The 20,478-nt window shown below is 39.9% G+C and overlaps 1 protein-coding gene across 1 annotated transcript in view; it reads left to right on the top strand.

Annotated features, from left to right (window-relative positions):
- The window catches only part of LOC140363154 (LHFPL tetraspan subfamily member 4 protein-like), a 30,454-nt gene extending 16,779 nt beyond the window's left edge, over positions 1 to 13,675 (top strand). Inside the window, exons 2-4 of the mRNA XM_072449519.1 lie at positions 5,754 to 5,990; positions 8,256 to 8,272; positions 8,844 to 13,675. Coding sequence (XP_072305620.1) covers positions 5,754 to 5,990; positions 8,256 to 8,272; positions 8,844 to 8,897 — 308 coding nt within the window. The 3' untranslated portion in view covers positions 8,898 to 13,675. The remainder of the gene's footprint in view (positions 1 to 5,753; positions 5,991 to 8,255; positions 8,273 to 8,843) is intronic.
- The last annotated feature ends 6,803 nt before the right edge of the window (positions 13,676 to 20,478 follow it).

Genomic DNA, 20,478 nt, shown 5'->3' with positions numbered 1-20,478 from the left:
CACCTGAGTGCAGTCCTGAGTGGCCCAGTAATGCCATACTTTGGAACATTCCAGTCAAAGCAAAAACTTATCCGTGGATATAATTTATGATACAAAAATAACAGTGTAACATTTTGAATCTTGAATCTATCCATCTCTCACTGATCCAGTCGACTCCACCATTAGAACGCGGTGGATTCAGAAGCTGCTCTGATCCAAAATACACAACACATAATATATATATAGCACTGCGATGATATTTCGGGAACAATTACGTAACCGCGTTTGGCTCAAATGAAACAAGACGTGTGTGAACATGCAGATAAGAAAGTCTGACAAAATCCTTATGTAACGACTATAAATACCCAAAACAGTTATAAATAGACAGCTGCACAGTTGATTATTTCTTCGTCTTCCAAAGTTTCTGCCAGTTGGATCGGCTTTGATTCCTTGACAGGCCGATGATAGGCGGTGATCAGACTCAATGAGAGGGATGAGACAAATAAAGAAGCAGTGGCTTTTGTGGATTGGAACATCAGCTTTCTCTCTGTGTGTGCATGCCTGTTTGTACCCCTTCCCTGCTCCGATGCGTTTGATGTTCTCGTGCAGCAGGGTCCCGAGGAGAGGAGCATCTGAAAGCGCCTGTGTGCTGTGGTAGTAGCGAGGTACGGGTTATTTTTAGATCTACGGAGTCCACAACCCGATCAAGATGAAGAGATGAAGGCCAGATGGAGGGGATCTATGGAGAAGGATCTGGGTGGCGTGCACAGTTGTGAATTGATAGGTTTTGCAGTAATTGGTTTTATGTATATATATATATATATATATATATATATATATATATATATATATATATATATATATATATATATATATGTCTAAAAATTCCTAGGAGCTGTGATTGTGGCATGCATGAAGCAGAAAAACTGCATTTGTGCTCATTTGTTGGATAACTTCAATCAAATGCTGAACTCAGAACATGATTGTTTGAGTTCAAGCATAAATTATGACTTCTTAAATAATTGTAGATATTTTTTTGGATGGAGATAATTCTTGGAAATGTAGTAATTGCGGCTACCTTTTTGGGAGGTGTCTGCAGGAATTGAGAACTTTTGGAAAACTTTGAAGCAGAACTTTTAAATTAAAAAGAATATTGTCTATTCTCCAATAGCATCTATTTTTTTCGTTGTGCAACAGCACATATATTTTCAGAAAAAGGCAGAAAAGGTTTCAAAGGCAGTCATAATGTTTTTTTTTTAAATCGAGACGTTTCAGCTGCCATCCGGAAGCCATTATCATCTGAAAAACCAAAGCTTGAGAGTTCAATTCAATGAAATGTATTTTTGTAAGAGTTAATTCTAGCTCCTCAAACAATTACATTAAGATTGAGAATCGCTCCCAAACAGCAGCCGAAACATTTCAGTCTCAAAAACATTGTCAAGACGACTCTGAACCTTCTCTACCTTTAAGCTCTCCTGTTCATCTGTGTCCAGGAGAACTCAAGAAGTTCTAATTAAAGTGTATATTTATGAACTTTTTCTTCAATATTATTGAAGAACAAGTATAGTAGAAATATTATTATAGTATAATAATAATATTATAATATTCTTATTTTTTTAAGATTAATAATTTCGGTCATATTAACATAATGTTTATTAATATGCACAATCCCTGAAATACATCAATAGATTAGGGATGCAAAATATATTGCAATGAAATTGCAATTTGAAGAGGTTTAGTTATCGAATCGCAAAGGCATCAGTTATTTATAAGCGTGTGATTTTTACTGTCCCAGAAATGTAACAAACAGATCTAGTTCATTTACAAGTATTTCCTGTAGTGTGTATATGTGTCGCTCGTTTACCTAATGCATTCGTAGAATTCTAATTATCCTTATTCACCGCAATGAGTTTACAAGTGCGTTTTTCCATCACGGTAAAACTAGCAACACTGAGAATATAACTCTCTATAATTAGATGTAGAGAGCGCACATCAGACTCATTTTCACCTTCTAACTACTTCTATAATATCTGTGCTGGGGCAAAAGAGATTTTACTTCATTACATGAAAAAATCAGATCCAGCCCCTGCAAAGAACAGAATGTCCACTTCAATTTTTTATGTGTTGTGTTTTAAAGTCCTGCAAAGTTTAAAAAAATATGCAGCCCTCCTTTAGATGTACTTGAACTTGAATTGTAATGCGTCATAGCAAACTCACTTTCATGTATTTATTTCCACAAAAAACTTGCGTGTGGTCTGGCAGACTGTGTTACAGAGTACTTTCATTAGTCATGAGGTTCCCTCAGAAGACCCTGCCTGCGCCCACAGTCCATCCATCACCGTGAGGAGGATGTGGGCGGTGGAATCACGCCAGAATCTGGGATGGACGTGACATTAGCATTAGCAATAATAACGTGTGTGTGTGAATATATTAAGACTCTCATTCCATGTGGGGATATGAAAACTGTGTCCAGCCCTTCTCCAAAACGATTGTACATAATGAGATTCTAATGAGAATCTCCAATAGTGATCATACTGTAAGTAATGAGAGAATAGAAATGCAACTGAAGTAATCTTTAGGGAAATCAGCACATTATGAGCTGCTTTTATGACCTGTGTATCAGATAGAAACATGGATGAAGGATGAAGACAGTATTAAGACAATATTAAGGTAATGAGCATCAGGTAGCGTGGTTTATGGATTTTTGATGGATGTGTCTCCGGCTGGCAAAACACCAGCCTAAATTATTGAGACTGGGATTTCCTGGAAGATCTCCATAATCAGCATTAGCGGCTCATTGGCCTTTGGCTTTGTTAGAGCCCATCCATAATAACTGAAAGGATTCGAGACAAAAGTAAAGCAAGATAGACAGCTCTGGATATAGGGCGGCACGATTTTGGATAAATATGAAATTGCTACTACTATAATATTTATGATTTAAGTTCAGAGGGCACATTCGCACATACAGTAGAAGGAAACTTTTTTATGAAATCCTAAACCCACAAGAATTACATACATTTCAGAACTTTTTTTAGAGGTTTAAACAATTGGGCTTGAGGTTTTGTAATAAGACGAAACATTTAGGTGTTAGCACTGACTTGTTACTTGTCAAATAATGATTTTGATTGCAATTCATCTGAAATGTTAATTTATTTTTTTACATTTTGTCTCCCCAAAAAGTCTGTGGTCATCAGTAGATTTTAGCTGAAATCAAGGGATTTTCTGCAACATGGACAAAAGTGGGAAACAGGTTAAATGTTCTTCAGTCTCAGTAGTAACAAACCCCTCTGATCAGAACACGTTTCCATTTTATTTCATGTGAAACTTATAAAGCATATGCATTTGCTATATTACATATTAACATGCTTGCTATTAAACTTCGTAGCCTAATGCTATATTGATTTGAAGGAGCAAAGTGCCACTGGGATAGGCTCCGGTCACTCTAGTCGTTCACGACCCTAACGGGAAAATGAATTATAGTGCTAAAGTACTTATACAAATGTATATATGGTATAGTGATGTCACAATATCAAATGTGAGTGCTACAATTACAGTGAAGAGAAACCGTGATGACAGTGAAATCCATTATTGGTTTTCATTCATGTAGATTACCATTTGTCGATTAGTTGATTATATGAGAGGTTTCTTCTGAAAGGTAAAAGTAAAGTTAATGAGACATCAGCAATATGTAATAGCACTTACTGTTAGGTTTACTTTCTGGAGATACAGATTTAATCGAATGTACTTAATGTCCAAAATGCTCAAATGTATTATTTTGTAGTATATTATTTGTCACATGCACGCAGTACAATATGTAGTGAAAGGGACAGGGTTATTGTTCCGCCAACCTTACCTGCGCCATCTTGGAGTTACTCTACGTATGTGTTTGTATTATTGGTTTGTATATGTTCACTATTGTCTGTATCCATAGGTTTCAGAGGGAATAATTAGCAAAATTGACGTGGCCATTAACAATTCATTTTTTTATTTAGATTTATTTATTTTTTTTGGCTCATTGGTTTTTATTGGACAGGACAGATGAGAGCAAAAGGGGGGATTAGAGAGACAGGAGGACATGCGGCAAACCGTTGGAATCGGGACTGTTACGGTTGACATGGAGTGGACTGTTTTGTGTGGAACGGTGCCACATGTTTCATATACAGTAGTCCAGGTTTCTCTTGTCCTGGTCCTGACAGGCCCCAGCCTCAGCACACTGCAGACCACATTAACAGAATACAGCTCCATCAGCTCCCTGGAGCACGCTGCTGTGATGAATGAGCGGAGGGGGAGAGTATAGATTACCATTTCTGTTGTAGCATCAACATTGCATGTTTGCATGTCTCCAGAGGCGTTTATTCTGCCACTGCGTACCTGTATATGGGATATGCTGTCAACGTTTTTATTATTTTCCGTATAACGACATCTTGGGATGCTCGAAAACTGTGCAGATGGCAAAACAGGCAGCGTAAGAATGTCCTATGTGCAATATTTTCCAAAGAAAAAAATGTGTGGCTATAATGTGAGATTTTATATCAGCATTTTGGGTAAAACATGTTTTAATCTTTGGAAGTGATTCTCTTGCACGGGTAATAGAGGTGGGGGAAACGGGAGTGCCTACAATAAATGAAAACAGGTTTGAACTCAAATATAAAGTACATCAATGGAACATATTGTGCAAAATGAACATTTAAGCATGTTTATTCCTGTTACAATAGTTTTTTTCTCTTCTCATTAGCCCATTCAAAGTTGTATTTATGCATGTTTGAGCAATCTTTATACTGCTTCTATTCATGGCCATTGCTCTTTACTTACTCGTAAGATTCTGCAGCATTTCAAAACCACTGTGGCATGAATAGGGGTAAAAAAATCAGCTGCTCGCTGTCTTTACCTGTGGCGATCAGTAGGCGGGGTCGTCAACATGGTCTGGAAGCACGACATTGTTGTGATGTTGTGATGATGTGATGATGAAGTACTGTAAAGAACTCGCAGAATTGTGAGTTTGAATCCTGAAATATTATTCCCCAGTCTCCAAAAGTAAAGGGCTTAATTCATGTGAAGAACACAATTCAGATTCATCTGACATGAGCCAGGTTAGCTTTTAATATGATATACTGGGACAGCCCACGATATCATTCCGAAACAGTCTTAGTATATTTTTCAGATTGATATAGACATAGGAGTGCACGGTGGCAAGGTGGAGTCTGCATGTTCTCCCCGTGTTACCGTGGGTTCCTCCCACCGTCCAAAGACATGCATGTGTTAGGCAAAATTGGTGACTCTAAATTAAGTGAATCAATGTGAGAGTGAACTGTCTGTAATGTGTATGTCTCTGTGTTGGCCCTGCGACAAGTTGGCCACTGTCCAAGGTGTACCCCGCCTACGGCCCTGGGATAGGCTCCAGTCACCCGCGACCCCGAAAGGGAACAAGTGGTAGAAAATGGATGGATGGATATAGACATTGTCATATCAATTGTCATTTGTATATTACCATACTTTCTACATACATTTCACTATTTTAGATCATTTATGGGGCATTTATGGGGCATATTATATAAATAAAGATAAATAAAGAACAGGGGCCAAAATGGGCAGAACAACCAAAAGAGGGACAGGTATATGTGTGTTACCACTGCAAAGTTCTTCTAACTTCAATCTGAACTCACCCATTTTCACAAACGTCTCGATGACCCCAATACAAACCCGTCACTAGCGTTCTCTTTGTGGAAGCACTGGGGTCCCTAACCTGTTGTCTCTTTTGTCTCATCGTCCCGCAGGAGTGTGCCTGGTGCTGGGCTGCATGATTTTCCCCGACGGCTGGGACGCAGAAGTGATCCGGGACATGTGCGGGGAGCAGGCGGGGAAGTACTCCCTGGGCGACTGCTCTGTGCGCTGGGCCTACATGCTGGCCATCATGGGCATCCTGGACGCCCTCATCCTGTCCTTCTTAGCCTTCGTCCTGGGAAACCGCCAGACAGACTTCTACTTGGATGACCTCCAGACGGACAACAAAGGTAAACAACAGTCTACATACACCATACACCTGGACAACAACTCACTCTTATTTTATCATTATGGCATTTACAGTCTCGCCCACTTCAAAACCTCCCCTGGTTCTGGAATGAAATTTCCTCTTTATTTATCCTATTGACATTTACAAATATTTGAGAGTATTAAGAGTTTAAAGGCTGATTTCAGAGTTCCAGAGATAGATTTTAAGATAAATTGTAGGTTTTGTGGTGGTCTAGCCCTTTTTTTCTATGCAGAAATGAACGGGAAATTTACTTCCAGAACCAAGCAGCTGCTCCATACTTCATTTTTATTTTACTTAAAAATCCAAATCCATTTGTCCCTTTTTTGACAGCGTTCTGCTACTATTATACGTATTATTATCATTAAATTGTGTTTGCTGTTTGGCATTAGTTAATCGGTAGTCATTGAGTGTCTGCGTGATGTCACGCAGGCACTACATGTTCTTGTATTTCACGTATTTTTTATTATTATGTTTTCCATGATTTTCCATTTAGCCAGTTTCAACTCCTTAACGCTTCAACCGATTTCAACAAGTTATACCTGATTACGATCACTTTCGCAGTAGTACGTGTGCTATTACTTTTGACAACTTATACTTTTTGCAGAATCTTCAAAAGTATTAGTACTTTTTCCCCATTTAAAAAATGAATTTGGGTATCATGAGTGTCAGCGGAATTCTTTAGACTTTATTCTTTTGGCTTTATTCTTTAGAATTTTGGGAGGGAGCCAGTCGAGCGAGAGAGAGCGAGAGAGAGCGAGAGAGAGAGAGAGAGAGAGCGAGAGAGAGAGAGAGAGAGAGAGAGAGAGAGAGAGAGAGAGAGAGAGAGAGAGAGAGGGGGGGGGAGAGGGAGAGACGCAGACACTCCAGCAATGGCTTCAGCCATTGCAGATTTTCTAGTTCATTATTTCAAAGTGTTAAATGTAGTCTTATTTTATTTCTTGTGTTTTTTGTCTCTTATGGAATCTCTAATACAATCAATGCCTCTCACATTCTGCTATTTGCTAATTGTGTGTTGCATGTGTTTTCTTTTTCATCCTGATGCTTTTGAAAGCATCTCATTAATCAAAATAATGAAAAAAAATAATAATGATATAAATATAAAAGGAGCCTAGACCCTGGTGGAGGTAAGAGGAGGAGGAGATGTAATGGTTCTGCTGCTACGGCGCATTATAGATGGCACCAATGAGGCATGCAGCATGTGCGACACAAGCACATTTATTGACATGTTTTGAATATTTTGTGATGGAAGAATTGAACAACAGGTTGATAAGTTGGCTGTAACAAGATCAAGCCATAATAATCTGGCGTTTTAGTTTTGTTTTTTATCTGCTTGGTGGTGGCAAAAAAGTCGACAAACACATATTGCACCGCACAAACTCACTCTTGTTTTTGGCGCCCTCTACAGACTGTTGTTGCTGTTGTGTACATGACGCGTGCTATGCCCTGATCTGAGTTAGTCCAGCCAAACGGCCCTGAGTGCTGCTGTGAGCTTTGGAGGAGCAGAGGGGAGTCCTGGGAGCCCACTGACAGTTTCACCGTCTTGCATCAGGACTCTCCAATCCCATTGTTTCAGTTGCGCAAAAAAAAAAATAAAAAAAAAATAAGGAGAGTTGAGCGGAACAGACGACAGGAGCAGAGAGAAAAGCCAAAATAGTGAAGCGGAAAAAGGCTTACAGCGGAATTATGTGTTTGACTTGACACTGTGTTCATGTAGAAAACAAACAGAGATACAGCAGCTCGGAAACGGAGGAAGAGAGCAGCAGAACAGTGACATAAGATGTCTCGCTCCTCCGACAGTCTCTCTCCGTGAAGGTTTCCATGGTAACTGGAGATATTCCAGAGCGTGGGCGTGTCTTTTCTTCTCATCTGATTAACCTCACTGACAGGCGCCGTCATTTTTACACACTTAATGCAAGAATATCACCAGCTCTGTTAGATTGCAGCTCAAGCATATTTATTCGTTATGTTAGCCAAAGGCATCTATGAAGGCATAACTTTATTAAAGGTGGCAAGTTGGACCAAAATTGTAAACCATGTTTTTCTTTAACAATAATGCATATATTTGGATGAACCTTAACTCTTGAGTTAAGTGTTATCGCAATAATGTTAATGTTGAACACTTGTCTATGGGAGGCTTCATAATCATACTGTCCATCGTTACACTGGCACTTTCACATTTTGCACATTGTTCTCAGATATTACTATCATGATTATTGACACTTTTTCCTGTTTGTGTTTCTTGCAGATTTTGCTGTGTCGAGGGTGAGTCAACTTTTTTCTTTATTTTGTTGTTAAAGTTATTGGACAGAAAGAACAGCACTTACTCTCCATTGTTCAAGAGGATCTATGGCTACTGTTTTGTTACTTCTAGATGGAGAGCCCAGTCTTGGTTTATAAGTTCATATTGAGAAACCTATGAACTTAAACATTTTCATGACAGTCACTTAGTTGGTGCTGTGGCTCGGTGGTTGAGTATGTGCAGATAAACGCTCTCTCAGGAGTCTGCTGATCGTCAATGGTCAAATGCCTCAACTCTATCTCCATCCTGCTTAATAGCCCTTGTGCTATTTTCGGGTATGGATGAGCCACCCATTCCAACCCCTCTGTCTCCAGAACTTTAAAAAATGTATGTAACCCACGCAAACTATTTTTGAGGGTAGCACAAGGCTTAAAAGAATACTGTGGCCAAAAGTGTTTGTGGATCAATTCAAAGAAAATAAATAGATTGCTTCTACATTCTGCTCCCGTGCTTGAACTGGTTTTACATGAATGTTCTAGATAAGTGAAGAAATGTAATAAATGTGACTAAGTGAGCGTTTGTTGTTGCGTGCAGATCGAGGTGCGGGACAGAAGAGAGCCTCGATACGGTGTGCAGCGCCTTCACTGAGTGCAGCCCAAGACTTCACTACATCCACCTGTCCGTCCTCTGCCCCTTCTTCAACTATCAGGATCTCACCCAAGCTAATGTGTACAGGATTCTGTATCATAAGAAAACAACTCAACTCACTTGGATAAACTATATTTTGAAGAAGCAAAATCTATAAGGTTGTACAGTTCATTTGAAACAAGTTTCTCAACAGATACCTTTATGAAAAAAAATATATGATTTGTGTGAGAATTTCAATCTTTATGATGAAGAACCATAATGTCTTGATTTTGTCAAGTAATCTTTTATTTCAAAATGTTTTAGAAAGTTAATTTGCTGTTCATAGTATGTTCATACCTTGGAAGAGGTTTGACTTGAGGGGGGCATTTTAATAGCAAGGACCACCAAGACAGGGACCCATAGCACTTCATCTGATGACACTGATCAAAAGTGAGAGGAGTATCCCATTGCAGCTTTACCGAACATCTCTGGGAGATTCTCTATTGTACATAATGAAACCATGTAAATAACATTTCTGCTGACAACAAAACCTCATCTGGCTGTAAGGCATAAGAGTATAGTACTTCTACCATTGGTTTCCATGTTCTTTCTGCCAGAAGAGCATTCAAATAAGTGCAGATCCATTGTATCATACTAAGTGGGATTCAGAATAGACAAAACCAAACTGGGATTTTCAGTTGTAGTCCACACATATAGACAGAGCAAGTCACTGTGTTACTTCACAAAACAAAAAGTGTTTTTGTGTAGTTTAAGTCCTTATTGAAGAGCCCAACAGTAGGCATGGATAGTCCGCTCGCACACATCTTATCTATAGGTCACTCCAGTCACTGGTGTCATACAGGAGTTTACTCTGCAGTTGTCCTAAGACTTTAGCCCTTTACAGACTTCAGCTCTGGACTGTCCGTTCAGGCCAGAGTGAAACATTACAAGGTACAGTGTTCTTTTCTGACCTCCATGGGGCATCTCGAGTATTCTTAGCACACGGTTGAGTTTTGGTGCTGCAACTCTGTAAAGGGCTTACGAGAAAATGGCTGGATTTGCCTTTTCTCAGTGCGAAGCCCCAAGTGCTGCATCGCCTTAAGGTACTGTCTCGTACCCATGTCAATATTCCAACTGTGAATCTGTTTTTAGGTTCTACACAACTGTGGAGAAATGATTAAGTCTCGACCAGATTTGGAGTAAATCCCAATGCAAGTTTTGAATCATGCATTGGGTTTTATGCTGCGTTGAGTTCATGGGTTTGTCATGAGTGAACGAGAGGAGGCAGTGGAAGGTACATGACAGTGCTCAGCCGTCAGATTTTGAAGTTCACTTGATTTCAGTGAGACAGTTTTTACTGTTTGGACTCCCTGACCACTTTCCGATCCAGAGAGCACATCGATGAGAGACAGGCAGAAGACCAAACCCCCCACGGACTCATTTTGGAAAAGCGTGGTCGGGCAGTGCGCCTCTTTGTTGTGATGACGTTTACAGTGATGCGCAGATGATCGGCAAATGGTTTCTTTTATGAATTTGTTTTGGATCCATATTGTGATTTAAAATGACAAAAGAATAAAATCCACGGGTGTCACAGAATGTTAACTATACAGCAGACAAAAGCATAATATGTCTAGGTTCGAAAGAGTGTGAAGAGTTGGAACCTCAATTTTGGAGTTCTTTTAACATAGGAAAACCGTTTTATTCTATTTTATTTTGCCACTCCACCTGCAGTAACTTCCCCCGGGGGATGTTGCCCACTCTTTGGGAACAGCCAATTGTACTTGAAGCACTTGTTACTTGTTTCAATCACGTAAGTAAGCTGAGGCAATCTTTCACTTCACTGTGACTTTTTGCCTCGTGATGTTTGACGCTACAAAATTGATGGCAAAAGACAAAAATATGAAATGGGCAACTGAGGAACTAGTGCCCAGAATCATTTCAAAAAGATTGCAAAAAATAGTAGACCTAAATCAGGTTTCCTCGCAGAAGGTGAAGAACTTCTTGAGATGCTCCCTGGATGTGTTTTCATGGAGGTGTTTTCGAACAGTCCTTTTTTCCTGGACTGGTTCAACAATAGTCCGAGCTTATGCTGTGACAGCCTTATAAACACCAAGCAGAAGTATTAGACTTTTGATGAACATGACCTAAAAGTAATAGTCTCATCCCCTTTAGATTAGTGATTTAATTTTGTTTGCGTAGCACCACCAAAAACAAGATGCTATGACTAGCTCAGATAGTCACACCCACAGCAGTTGAATTTGATGTAGCACTAGCACTGAAGACTAGCACCAGTGATATTACGTTTACAAGTACATTGTAAATGCTGCAAAACTGGTCATGAAAAGGTTGACCAGTCGGTGACACAAAAGCCAGTGTCGACAGGCAGCTTACACGGATTAGATCTTAACTGACATTCAACACACAAAACACATCAACTTTTTTTTTAAATCAAGAGTTGCCTTTATTCTGAACTTAGGAAACACTTTTGAGAGAATACTTCAGCACACAACTCTGACAACACGGAGGATTTCAAACGTTGGTATTGGATTAGAAAACAGAAATGGTGGATGACCTTGTTCTTCCAGACATAGACATATGAATTGCCAATTTTCCAAGCTGCATTTTTGACAGGCTTTCAGGTTGGGTCATGTTTAGGGAAGGCCTTAACTACTTAAAAATCTCTAAGGTCACCATAACATGCCTCTTTGAGCTGTATTAGACCGATAGATTCATACTCAAGAGATCTACCATACAATAGAAACACTTTATGCATTCTCACTGTGTGGAGGAGTCAAATATATGTATTCATGAGATGTTGGTCCTAGGCTTATGGAAAGTGTGTCCAAACCCCATACAAAATCATGAGACAGTAGCTAGATGTCCTGTGTGTTCTTGACCGTAAGCTGGCAAGCTCTCAGGAAGCTGTTTACTCTGTACTGTATTAAAGGTTCATTGTGAAACCAATCATGTCTCCAACCTTAGCGTACAGTGAACTAAAGTATGGGCCTTAAACAGAAGTCTACCAATGCTGACTGTCCACGCACGCTCTGCACAGACCTTACTTAAAAAAATGTGCTCTTGGCTTTTTTCAACCACCGTAGGGTAGGAATACTGGGCCCTCATTCAAACATTTCTACTTTCCCTGACACTATCCTGGCCGGCCACTCAGACTAGTGGGTAGTTGTGTTAATGCAAAGGAATAAGTACAGAGATGCAGCCCATAGGAAACCTTGAACTTCCTAAACACTAATTCTGAAATTCAAATACATTTTTTCAATCAACTGGTAAACCTGGTTGTGTTTACAAGATTTCAACAAATTGTCATTGATGAGTGGCTAGCTAGGCTTTTCTTAACCAACCTGTTATCAACAAGATAAAGAAAAAATACTGATGATTGAATATCTACAGACTTCTTTTACTTGTTATTGCAAGACTTGTTTTGCTTTTGATATGTTTGTGAGAAAAGACGTGCACTCGCTGAGAGATCAGCATGAGGAATTTTTTATACCTGACGTTTGCATTAACCAATGTCTCTCATACATTATGTATTGTGACTAAGACATCTACAGTGATCCTATAGTGTGTGTCTCTCATATGGAAATACTTTGATGGGCCCAGAACTTATTTTATGAAACTAAAGGTGTGCGATTGGTCTGGTCTACTCTGGGTCTCTGCTCCTGAGGACTTGACGATGAACTTAAAAAAAAAAACCTTAACAAGGATCTTACAATACTTTAACCCTGATGAGCACATCTTTGTACCCCAACAGGTGCCTCGAAGAACTCTTGATTTCATTCAGACGTGGTGCAGAACCAGCAAAACAAGTAGTGACACTGTAGTTTTTTCTACTGAAGACTACCACTGAGCTCGGAGTCTAGGGAGAGGTTTTTCTGCAGGATCTGAGGTCTATTCAGTGTCAAAAAGTGAAAAGATGTTTTTCCAAATTGTGTTTTTGATATGATGCTAGTTCAACTATTAGCACTTTTTTAAGCAATCGGACCCCAACGCTGATTTCACCTGATCTCAAACTCTCCAAAAGACGTGAAGAATATTTAATAGTAAATACATGCAGTCGATGAAAAGTCATTTTTCAATTTCGAGCAACAAATTCATGCTTGTTGAATATGTATGTCATTGATATGTCAATGATTCCATTCATAGTTTTTATCATGCAATATCATGTATAAAGACATATTGTTAGGGGTGGGAGTGGGAGGGGCAAAGACGATTAATGTCCAGTGACTTATGCTATGATACTAGTTGAATTTCTGTTAATTCTCCTACGATGCAGATGTTGCCAAAACACCATCAACAGTCATGTGTTAACCATGAGGGGAAAAAAGAAAGTTTTTTTGTATCACAAAAGAATGATATACTGATATTTGTCAAGTATTTATGAAGAGACTTTTGTTTTACGTGTTGCTACGGAAACCTTCCTTTCTGTTCTGGATTACTTTTGATGTATTTTGGTATGATGTATGATGATTGTTGTTCTGTCACATCAGACTTCTCATCTCCGATTAGATTTTGACTCACTTCTGAATGACTGCTTGTTGAAGTCTCAACATTCCCCCAAAAAGTATACAAGTCTATTGAGGAAGTGGCTTGATTGTGGACAGTGGGCCTGGAAATCTGAAACAGGCTTGTTGCTTTTCATAGATTATAATGACATGCTTTTGATTTAATTATTATATTGCCTACTTAATTTGTGAATAGTATTCCAACTCACCATGATAACAATTTCTGTTATTGAAACACATTTTGAGAAGGTCAAAATAAAGATATTTTACATTCAAAAATGTGACCATTTGGAGTGTCTATAAGGTAACCTACATCACGGCCTAAGCACCGGGTATATGTGGACCAATCCTTCACTTGAAAACTGTTAAAATCCATAAAATAATGACATTCAAGACTAGACTTCTGAAGATTCTTGACGCATTTTAATTCATTTATGGCTCTGCAAACATTACATTACATCCGGTTCAGTCATTGTGTCCTTCTTGTTCAACCAAATACGGTCCTGCGGAAGTTGGATCAATGTCAAATAAATGTGTTAGTAATCCCAAAAAACACTGCCCCCATTCTCCCGTGGCCTCGGTTAGGATACATACTTCCCTGTTGTGGTAATACGTATGTAATTAGCAGTGAAGCCAGAGCGCCCACTTGAACTACCGAGGTGAGTCACACACCCAAAAATATCCGGCGATGCTCGCTAACTGGGTGGCATTACAGAGACTGCTGCTAATGCTAACACAATGAGCGCAGAGCCACTGTCATGACCTGTTTTGTTTCACATGTGGCCTTCATTCCCTGAAGCATGTTGCATTTATTTAACCACAGACTGCTGCATGATCTCTCTGATGAGTTGGTTACCTGTAGAAGCGTCTGTGTGGTCCTCAAAGGCAAGCGCTTACACATCTTACCTCAAAGACAACAGCAGAACAGCCAACCTCCCACGTAAGACGGCATGTGCCATACCACAACCTGCAGAGCTGGGAAGTCATTTATCAGAATGCGGCTTGTAGGGCTGTTGCTAACCAGAGAATACAAAACACAACGTAAACTTCTCTGGACAGAACAGAGCTTTGGACAGATATGCTAACCTGCCTACACTGTAAGAGTGACATGAGCTGGAGGAGGGGTGTGTGCTGGGGCCCCTTTGTGGTTTTGGTTCTGGTTGATTAATCGGCAAACTCCAAATGGACATCACACTGAGGTGAGAGTGTGTGAGAGTGTTTTCTTCAGCTGTAGTTTATTCTTGATTATTTTATTGACTTTAATCCAGAGCAGGAAACCGGAGCAGACCCGGGGAGAACGTGCAAACTCCACACAGAAAGGCCCTGCGCTACCCGGGAGTCAAGCCAAGGACCTTCTTGCTGTGAGGTGTGATGGGACCGGAGTTTGCACTTGCTATAAACTTTGGTATGCATCACATGGGCTACAAGCTTTGTTTTGTAACTATGTATGACTGCATTGTCATAGGTGGTCTCATAATTGTGATTTGTTCAGAAGACGTGCCAGTTACTCTCTCAAATAACAATCACAAGAAGATAAACCCCAAACCATAAAGGCTCATTTAAGGTCCATTTATACTGGCATATGGATACGCATAGAGGTTTCTGTCCGTTCTCTGAGTTGTTTTGTCCATCATTTGGTCCGTATGTGAATTATTTGCTCACATGTACAACAGAGCTGTACATGTGCTAACATCTGGGAACAGTAGTGAAGACAAGCACAAGAGTGGAAGCTCGAAATGTGGAACGCGCTGATCTGTTTAATGGTGCGTTGCAGTCGTCCTCGGAGTTCGGATCTTCGGAGTGCCGACTTGTAAATTTTAACCCTTCTAACTCAGAATCCCTACTCAGAAACTTTGAGTAGGCAGCACCCTGCATTTGGTGAAAGATAAACACTTCCACGCTGCTTCTGAGCTTCTGCAGTTATAAATGCACGGTTGTGCTATTGTTGCTAATGTTTACACAGAGATAATGTAAACAAAACCAAAAATGTACTCTCAAACACTGTTTTATGAACTGGAAATGTAATATTAATGTCCAGGTCAATACCTACAATACCACGAAGGATTTAGATGGAAAGCATATTTGAGCACTGTTCTTGTTGTCATTACTTTAGTCCTTACTGTAACACACCGGTAATTGTTTTTCCGACTTGACGACTGGAACACAGAAATCGTCACCCCGAGTTGTGACCTCCAAGAATGACTAGACGACTGGGATTCCCAAATTTTAGTCAGTATCAAATTTCAAAATTCACACTGCACCTGCCCAGATTCTGCACAAGCGCATAGATGTTGATCTCTCACTACGACAACTCATATGTGGACAAAGAACATCTAATATGCCACCAATTTCTTTTGCCCTTTAAACATATTTATTTTAAGGTAAATATGAGCCCAACATTTTGTGGCTATTTAAATAACAATGAACTGATCTGGCTACACTCCTGATGAGTGCATTGTGTTACCATGGTACCTTTTACAGCCGACCAATCCTTTAACCTCAAACATTGTACAGCTCTATTTCATGGATATGATTTGCTGTAACTGAGTGCAACAACACTATGGGCCAAAATGACCCTCATATGTTACATACATTTTGTGGAAACTGGAATACACAGAGGAAACCCATGCCGACACAGGAAGAACATGCAACACACTGACTGATGCTCAGAGTTACTGTTGGATAACACTATCAGGCTAACATTGCACAAAGCCAATGTGGCCCAGAGCAGCTTCCTGCGCCTGGCCGCGTTATGAGGGGAAAGGCGGAGGTGGTTTCCAGTTGGATTGGTTCGTCCACCACACGACCGGTCCAGCTCCTTCATGTCCGTTTGTCTTCACTGCACTCAGAGCTGTCCACGGGATGCAGACTGCCCTCCGGAAGGAAGAGGCAAACCACTAACTCCATCCAATCTCTGCCAAAAAGCAGTGAAGAATAAGAGAGACCACACAGAGAAGAGTTTGTACGATCTAATATGTAATGTATTTCCCTGGCCTTCTTTTTGTTGTATGCCGTTGCCAGGTGCATACGCGTGTCAAAGTGTTTTTTGTTGCATATTTGATTTTAGTGTAACAGCGTTTTTATGATCACTATGCTTAAACTGATACTTTGTGCACACAGGAGACAACATCAGCAAAAAGACTTCTGTTTTCATGCTGTCAGCAAACATAAAACAATCTTAAGGTTACAGTCAGCAGATCCACAAAGGGGCGGGGCAAGGCAAGGTTGTTGTTGATTTTTTTTCACATTGCCAGTTCACAATGATAATGGTATTTTTAAATTTGTTTTGATTGTTATTTTTGAAGAACAAAATAAATGTCTGTTGAAGGTTAATTCAGCGCTGACGATATGTGATCCTAAAGCATTTTGGTTCAGCTGAGCCAAAGTTTTCTGACCTTGTGAAAAGTGCACAGTCCGGTTACTCTGTAAATGTCATTGCAGGACAGCCAAATAGAAGAGGAGACTTTGTTCATGTACTGTACAAGTACGAGTTTGGTGTTCTAGTCTTTTTTTTTTTTTTTTTAAAGACAATTGCATAAAGCTTTGAGCTACTACTACATGCTAAGAAAAAAATGTTCTAAACAGACAGCAGCTGTTTGGTCTATGTAAGAGAAGATTGCATTCAAGATCGGATTGAAAACTGAACATATTCACTGCAGTATTATGAGCAAGTAAATGGCCACATAATTCTTCGCTGATCATTCTTCATTTTATTGGATGGGGCAATGTTCATCTCTGTGTTGTGAGTTTAATTTGCAGATAGAGCTCCTGATGCAATGCTACAGGTCAGACCTGGGCATTTGAGGCCCCAAGGGCAAAATGTGGCCCTCGGCATGTTTTAATCTGGCCCCTAGAAGATTTTAGTTTCTATTTTTTAACTGTCTGTAACATCTGTCTGCACCTCTATCCTTAATAAAGATGACGTGAAATTAATTATATAATAGATTCAATAGCCTATATTTGACAGAAAACTTATATTTTATTTGATATTTAGTTAATACATTTATTTATTTTCACATCAATTATAGCGGGCCGGACCTCCGCTACTTGCCTGGATTCGTATATGGCCCTCGGAGGAAAATAATTGCCCACCCCTGCTATAGGTAGATATATAGATAGATACATGCAGTTTCTTAAAATTAACATAAATAACTGTGTATCAGGGTCAAAGTGCTCTTCTGCTAAGCTAAGAGAATTATACAGGCTGATGTCTTGGGGTACAAATGTAGATTGTGTGAGACATTGTCCCTGATCTCCCTAATTCTGGATAGTGTTCGCTCTGCTCCGCCACTTCTTCCACTGGAGCCAGCATCAGCCCCACCACAGAGCCAACAAGAACAAATGCAGCTGTAATATTTGACCACCTCTGGACCAGTGGACATCTTTGTGCCACACATGTGAACCGCCATCTAAGAGGTAACTGTTAGCACGCTTGGGTACACAGCCAACATGTAAACACCCTCCACACTCCAACTAAACACTGGTCGTACAACGTTTACCTCCTGTTCACTGAAAGAGGCTATAAATATAAAGGAGCTGCCACTTTCCCATTATAAAAGGGCCTCTCACGCAGAAAGCTGACATTTTCCTCCATAAAGGCAAATATATACATATTTTTATCTGCCACCATGTTCGGGACAGTAAGAAGTTGTAGCATTGCTCTGCTGGTTCTGTTCTTCACTGTCATTCTGCTTCTGGACACTCACTACACTGAAGCCTCTCTGTACCACATGAAAGGTAAGCTTTATTCTCATATAGGCTGTTGGTAGTACGGAAGCCCTGAGATGTAAGCAGAGATTTTAAAAAATGGCGCTCCAATTTCAACGTTTATTTTTTATAAATACTTTTTGGTTGATGTGGCTAGATTGGCACGTTTGATCCGTTTTTGTGCCTGTATATTGCTATTAGGCTCCACCATGAACCACATGCAGTTAGTTGTAGATCTGTTTCACATTTATTCACCAATATCTGATTGAGCAAATATTCCCTGCACACAGAGGACAAACCCACAGTCCCATCTGGAGGTTATGCAGACTCTAAATACGAAGAGCACTTTTTGGCGAGCGTTTGTGCACCCGATTTTTGATTTATGAGTCCACGTTGTTCTGGGCTGGTAAATGCCTCTGTATCTTCCTGCGTTGCACCAATGAAATTTCCCCACGTGGGACAATAAAGGAATATCTTATCTTATCTTAATTTTGTTGTTTTGCCCGAGGTTGCTGCATTCTGCACCGCTCACAGAAATCAATGAAGCTCTGTGACTTGTTTGGGCTGTAGGAAAGACCTCTGGTATCCTCTGGTCTGACCGGTCCCTCCCAGTGGGGCTGTTCAGGGCCCAGTATGTCCTGATATTGATCCCAGCTCAAGGTGACAGAGTGTCCCATGAGAGAGAGCGCCTGCAGGAATACAGAGGGGACAGTCGACATGGTCACTCAGCTCACCTCTTTAGCAGAACTGCCAGACTGCCATTTGTATATTTGAACGCCCCCCGTGCAAGACGCTTCTTGCACGGGGGGCGACACTAAACTTATCACCATGGAAACAAGTAAAAGGTCAAAAGTTAAAGGTCAGATCTGAAAAAAAAATTACCCCAAGTATGTATGCATGTTTTTTGTATGCATGTAAGTATTTTTTTCTGTAAAAAAACAACAACAATTGAGTAAATGCACAATATACAAGCTTAATGCCATACAGTGGAACATTCCAGTCCAACAATAACACCTCCTAGCACCTATGTGGTGCTAAACAATGGATCTTAAACTTTTTGGGGCCCCCTAGAGACTGGTGGGGCCCTGTATTTTTGCCCACTCTGCCCATGCCAAGAAACGGCACTGATGGCTGCTGCCATGTTTCAGGCTTAGCTTGTATGTTATCACGGTTGCAGTGAAGGCAGCTCTAATGCATTGTTATCATTTATACTATATGTCTCTTCACGAGCACAAATATATACCTATATAAATATATAAATGTGAACTGAACTACAGTGACCCCATAACAATCAATTAAATGGATGAGTCTGTAGCACCATTTAGTCAGCAAGGATGTGCGTATGTATGTATGTTCAAACATATTTTAACCAAGAAAAAGAAGCCTATTGCAAAAGGATAACTTATTTGCCTGACCAGCCAGTCCCAACACATTTGACTACTTTACAGCAGAATGTAGGAGGGACTGGTTGTCAGGCAAGTAACTTATAGTATAAAAAAATATTTTGTATAAAGGATTATAAATTCATTTCTGTCTCTAAAAAAAGTCATCCAGTAGAATGTTCCCTATCCCACTCTGTTGACCTTGCAGGTTGTAATTTACAAAGCATGTCAGGGGATGTATTCTGAAAAATGCACAAATTTGAATGTATAATACACAATTACAATTGTTCTTTCTTAGTCATTTATTGGATCAGTGATCATGACATTTCTGTTCTAGGCATTTGTTCTCATAAGGACAAGTTCCACAAACCAGGAGAGACTTTTAGGCGTGGCTGTGACAAGTGCTACTGCCATGAGTTTGGCGCCTACTGCATTTCGTAAGCAAATTTACCCCTGAACCTACTTTATAAATTCTCTTTATCATTTTAAACAATCCCTTTTTTTCTGCTTAGTCAAATGAAACCCACGTCTTGGCCCAACAAGTGTCATCGCGTCAGGACCAAGTGTGGCTACAGAGTTGTGTACAAGGAGAATCCCCTGATGGACTGCAGAGCTTACAGCTGGATTGGATGAACAACATGACAAAGGACATTTAGAATCCCATATTAGTGCCTCTGTGGGCTCTGAACAATTGAACTTCACTGTCACATTTCAGTGTCGAGTGTTTCCAACAGCACAAAGTTGAGTGAGTTAGTCCAGTGGAGACTACGAGTGGGGGAACGACAGAAATCCTTCATTTATGTGTGCTGGATATTTGTGTCAGTGAATGAGTCGAGAGCGAGTGTGAGTTGATGTTTCCACTCTCCTTAGAAGTAATTAGGTTCAAACTGCTTTACATAGTTAGTAGTTATTAACCGTCTTTATTAATGACTTATGAATAGTATTTCTCACATTTCATTTACTAACGTTATGAGATTACATGTTAGCATGATT

The sequence above is a fragment of the Eucyclogobius newberryi genome, unplaced genomic scaffold, assembly GCF_026437365.1.
Source record: "Eucyclogobius newberryi isolate DKJ021-1_F unplaced genomic scaffold, fEucNew1.0.hap1 SCAF_17, whole genome shotgun sequence".
In the NCBI taxonomy this organism is placed as follows: Eukaryota; Metazoa; Chordata; class Actinopteri; order Gobiiformes; family Gobiidae; genus Eucyclogobius; species Eucyclogobius newberryi.
The sequence above is the reverse complement of the archived record's forward strand: the minus strand, read 5'-3'. Positions and strand labels throughout refer to the sequence as shown.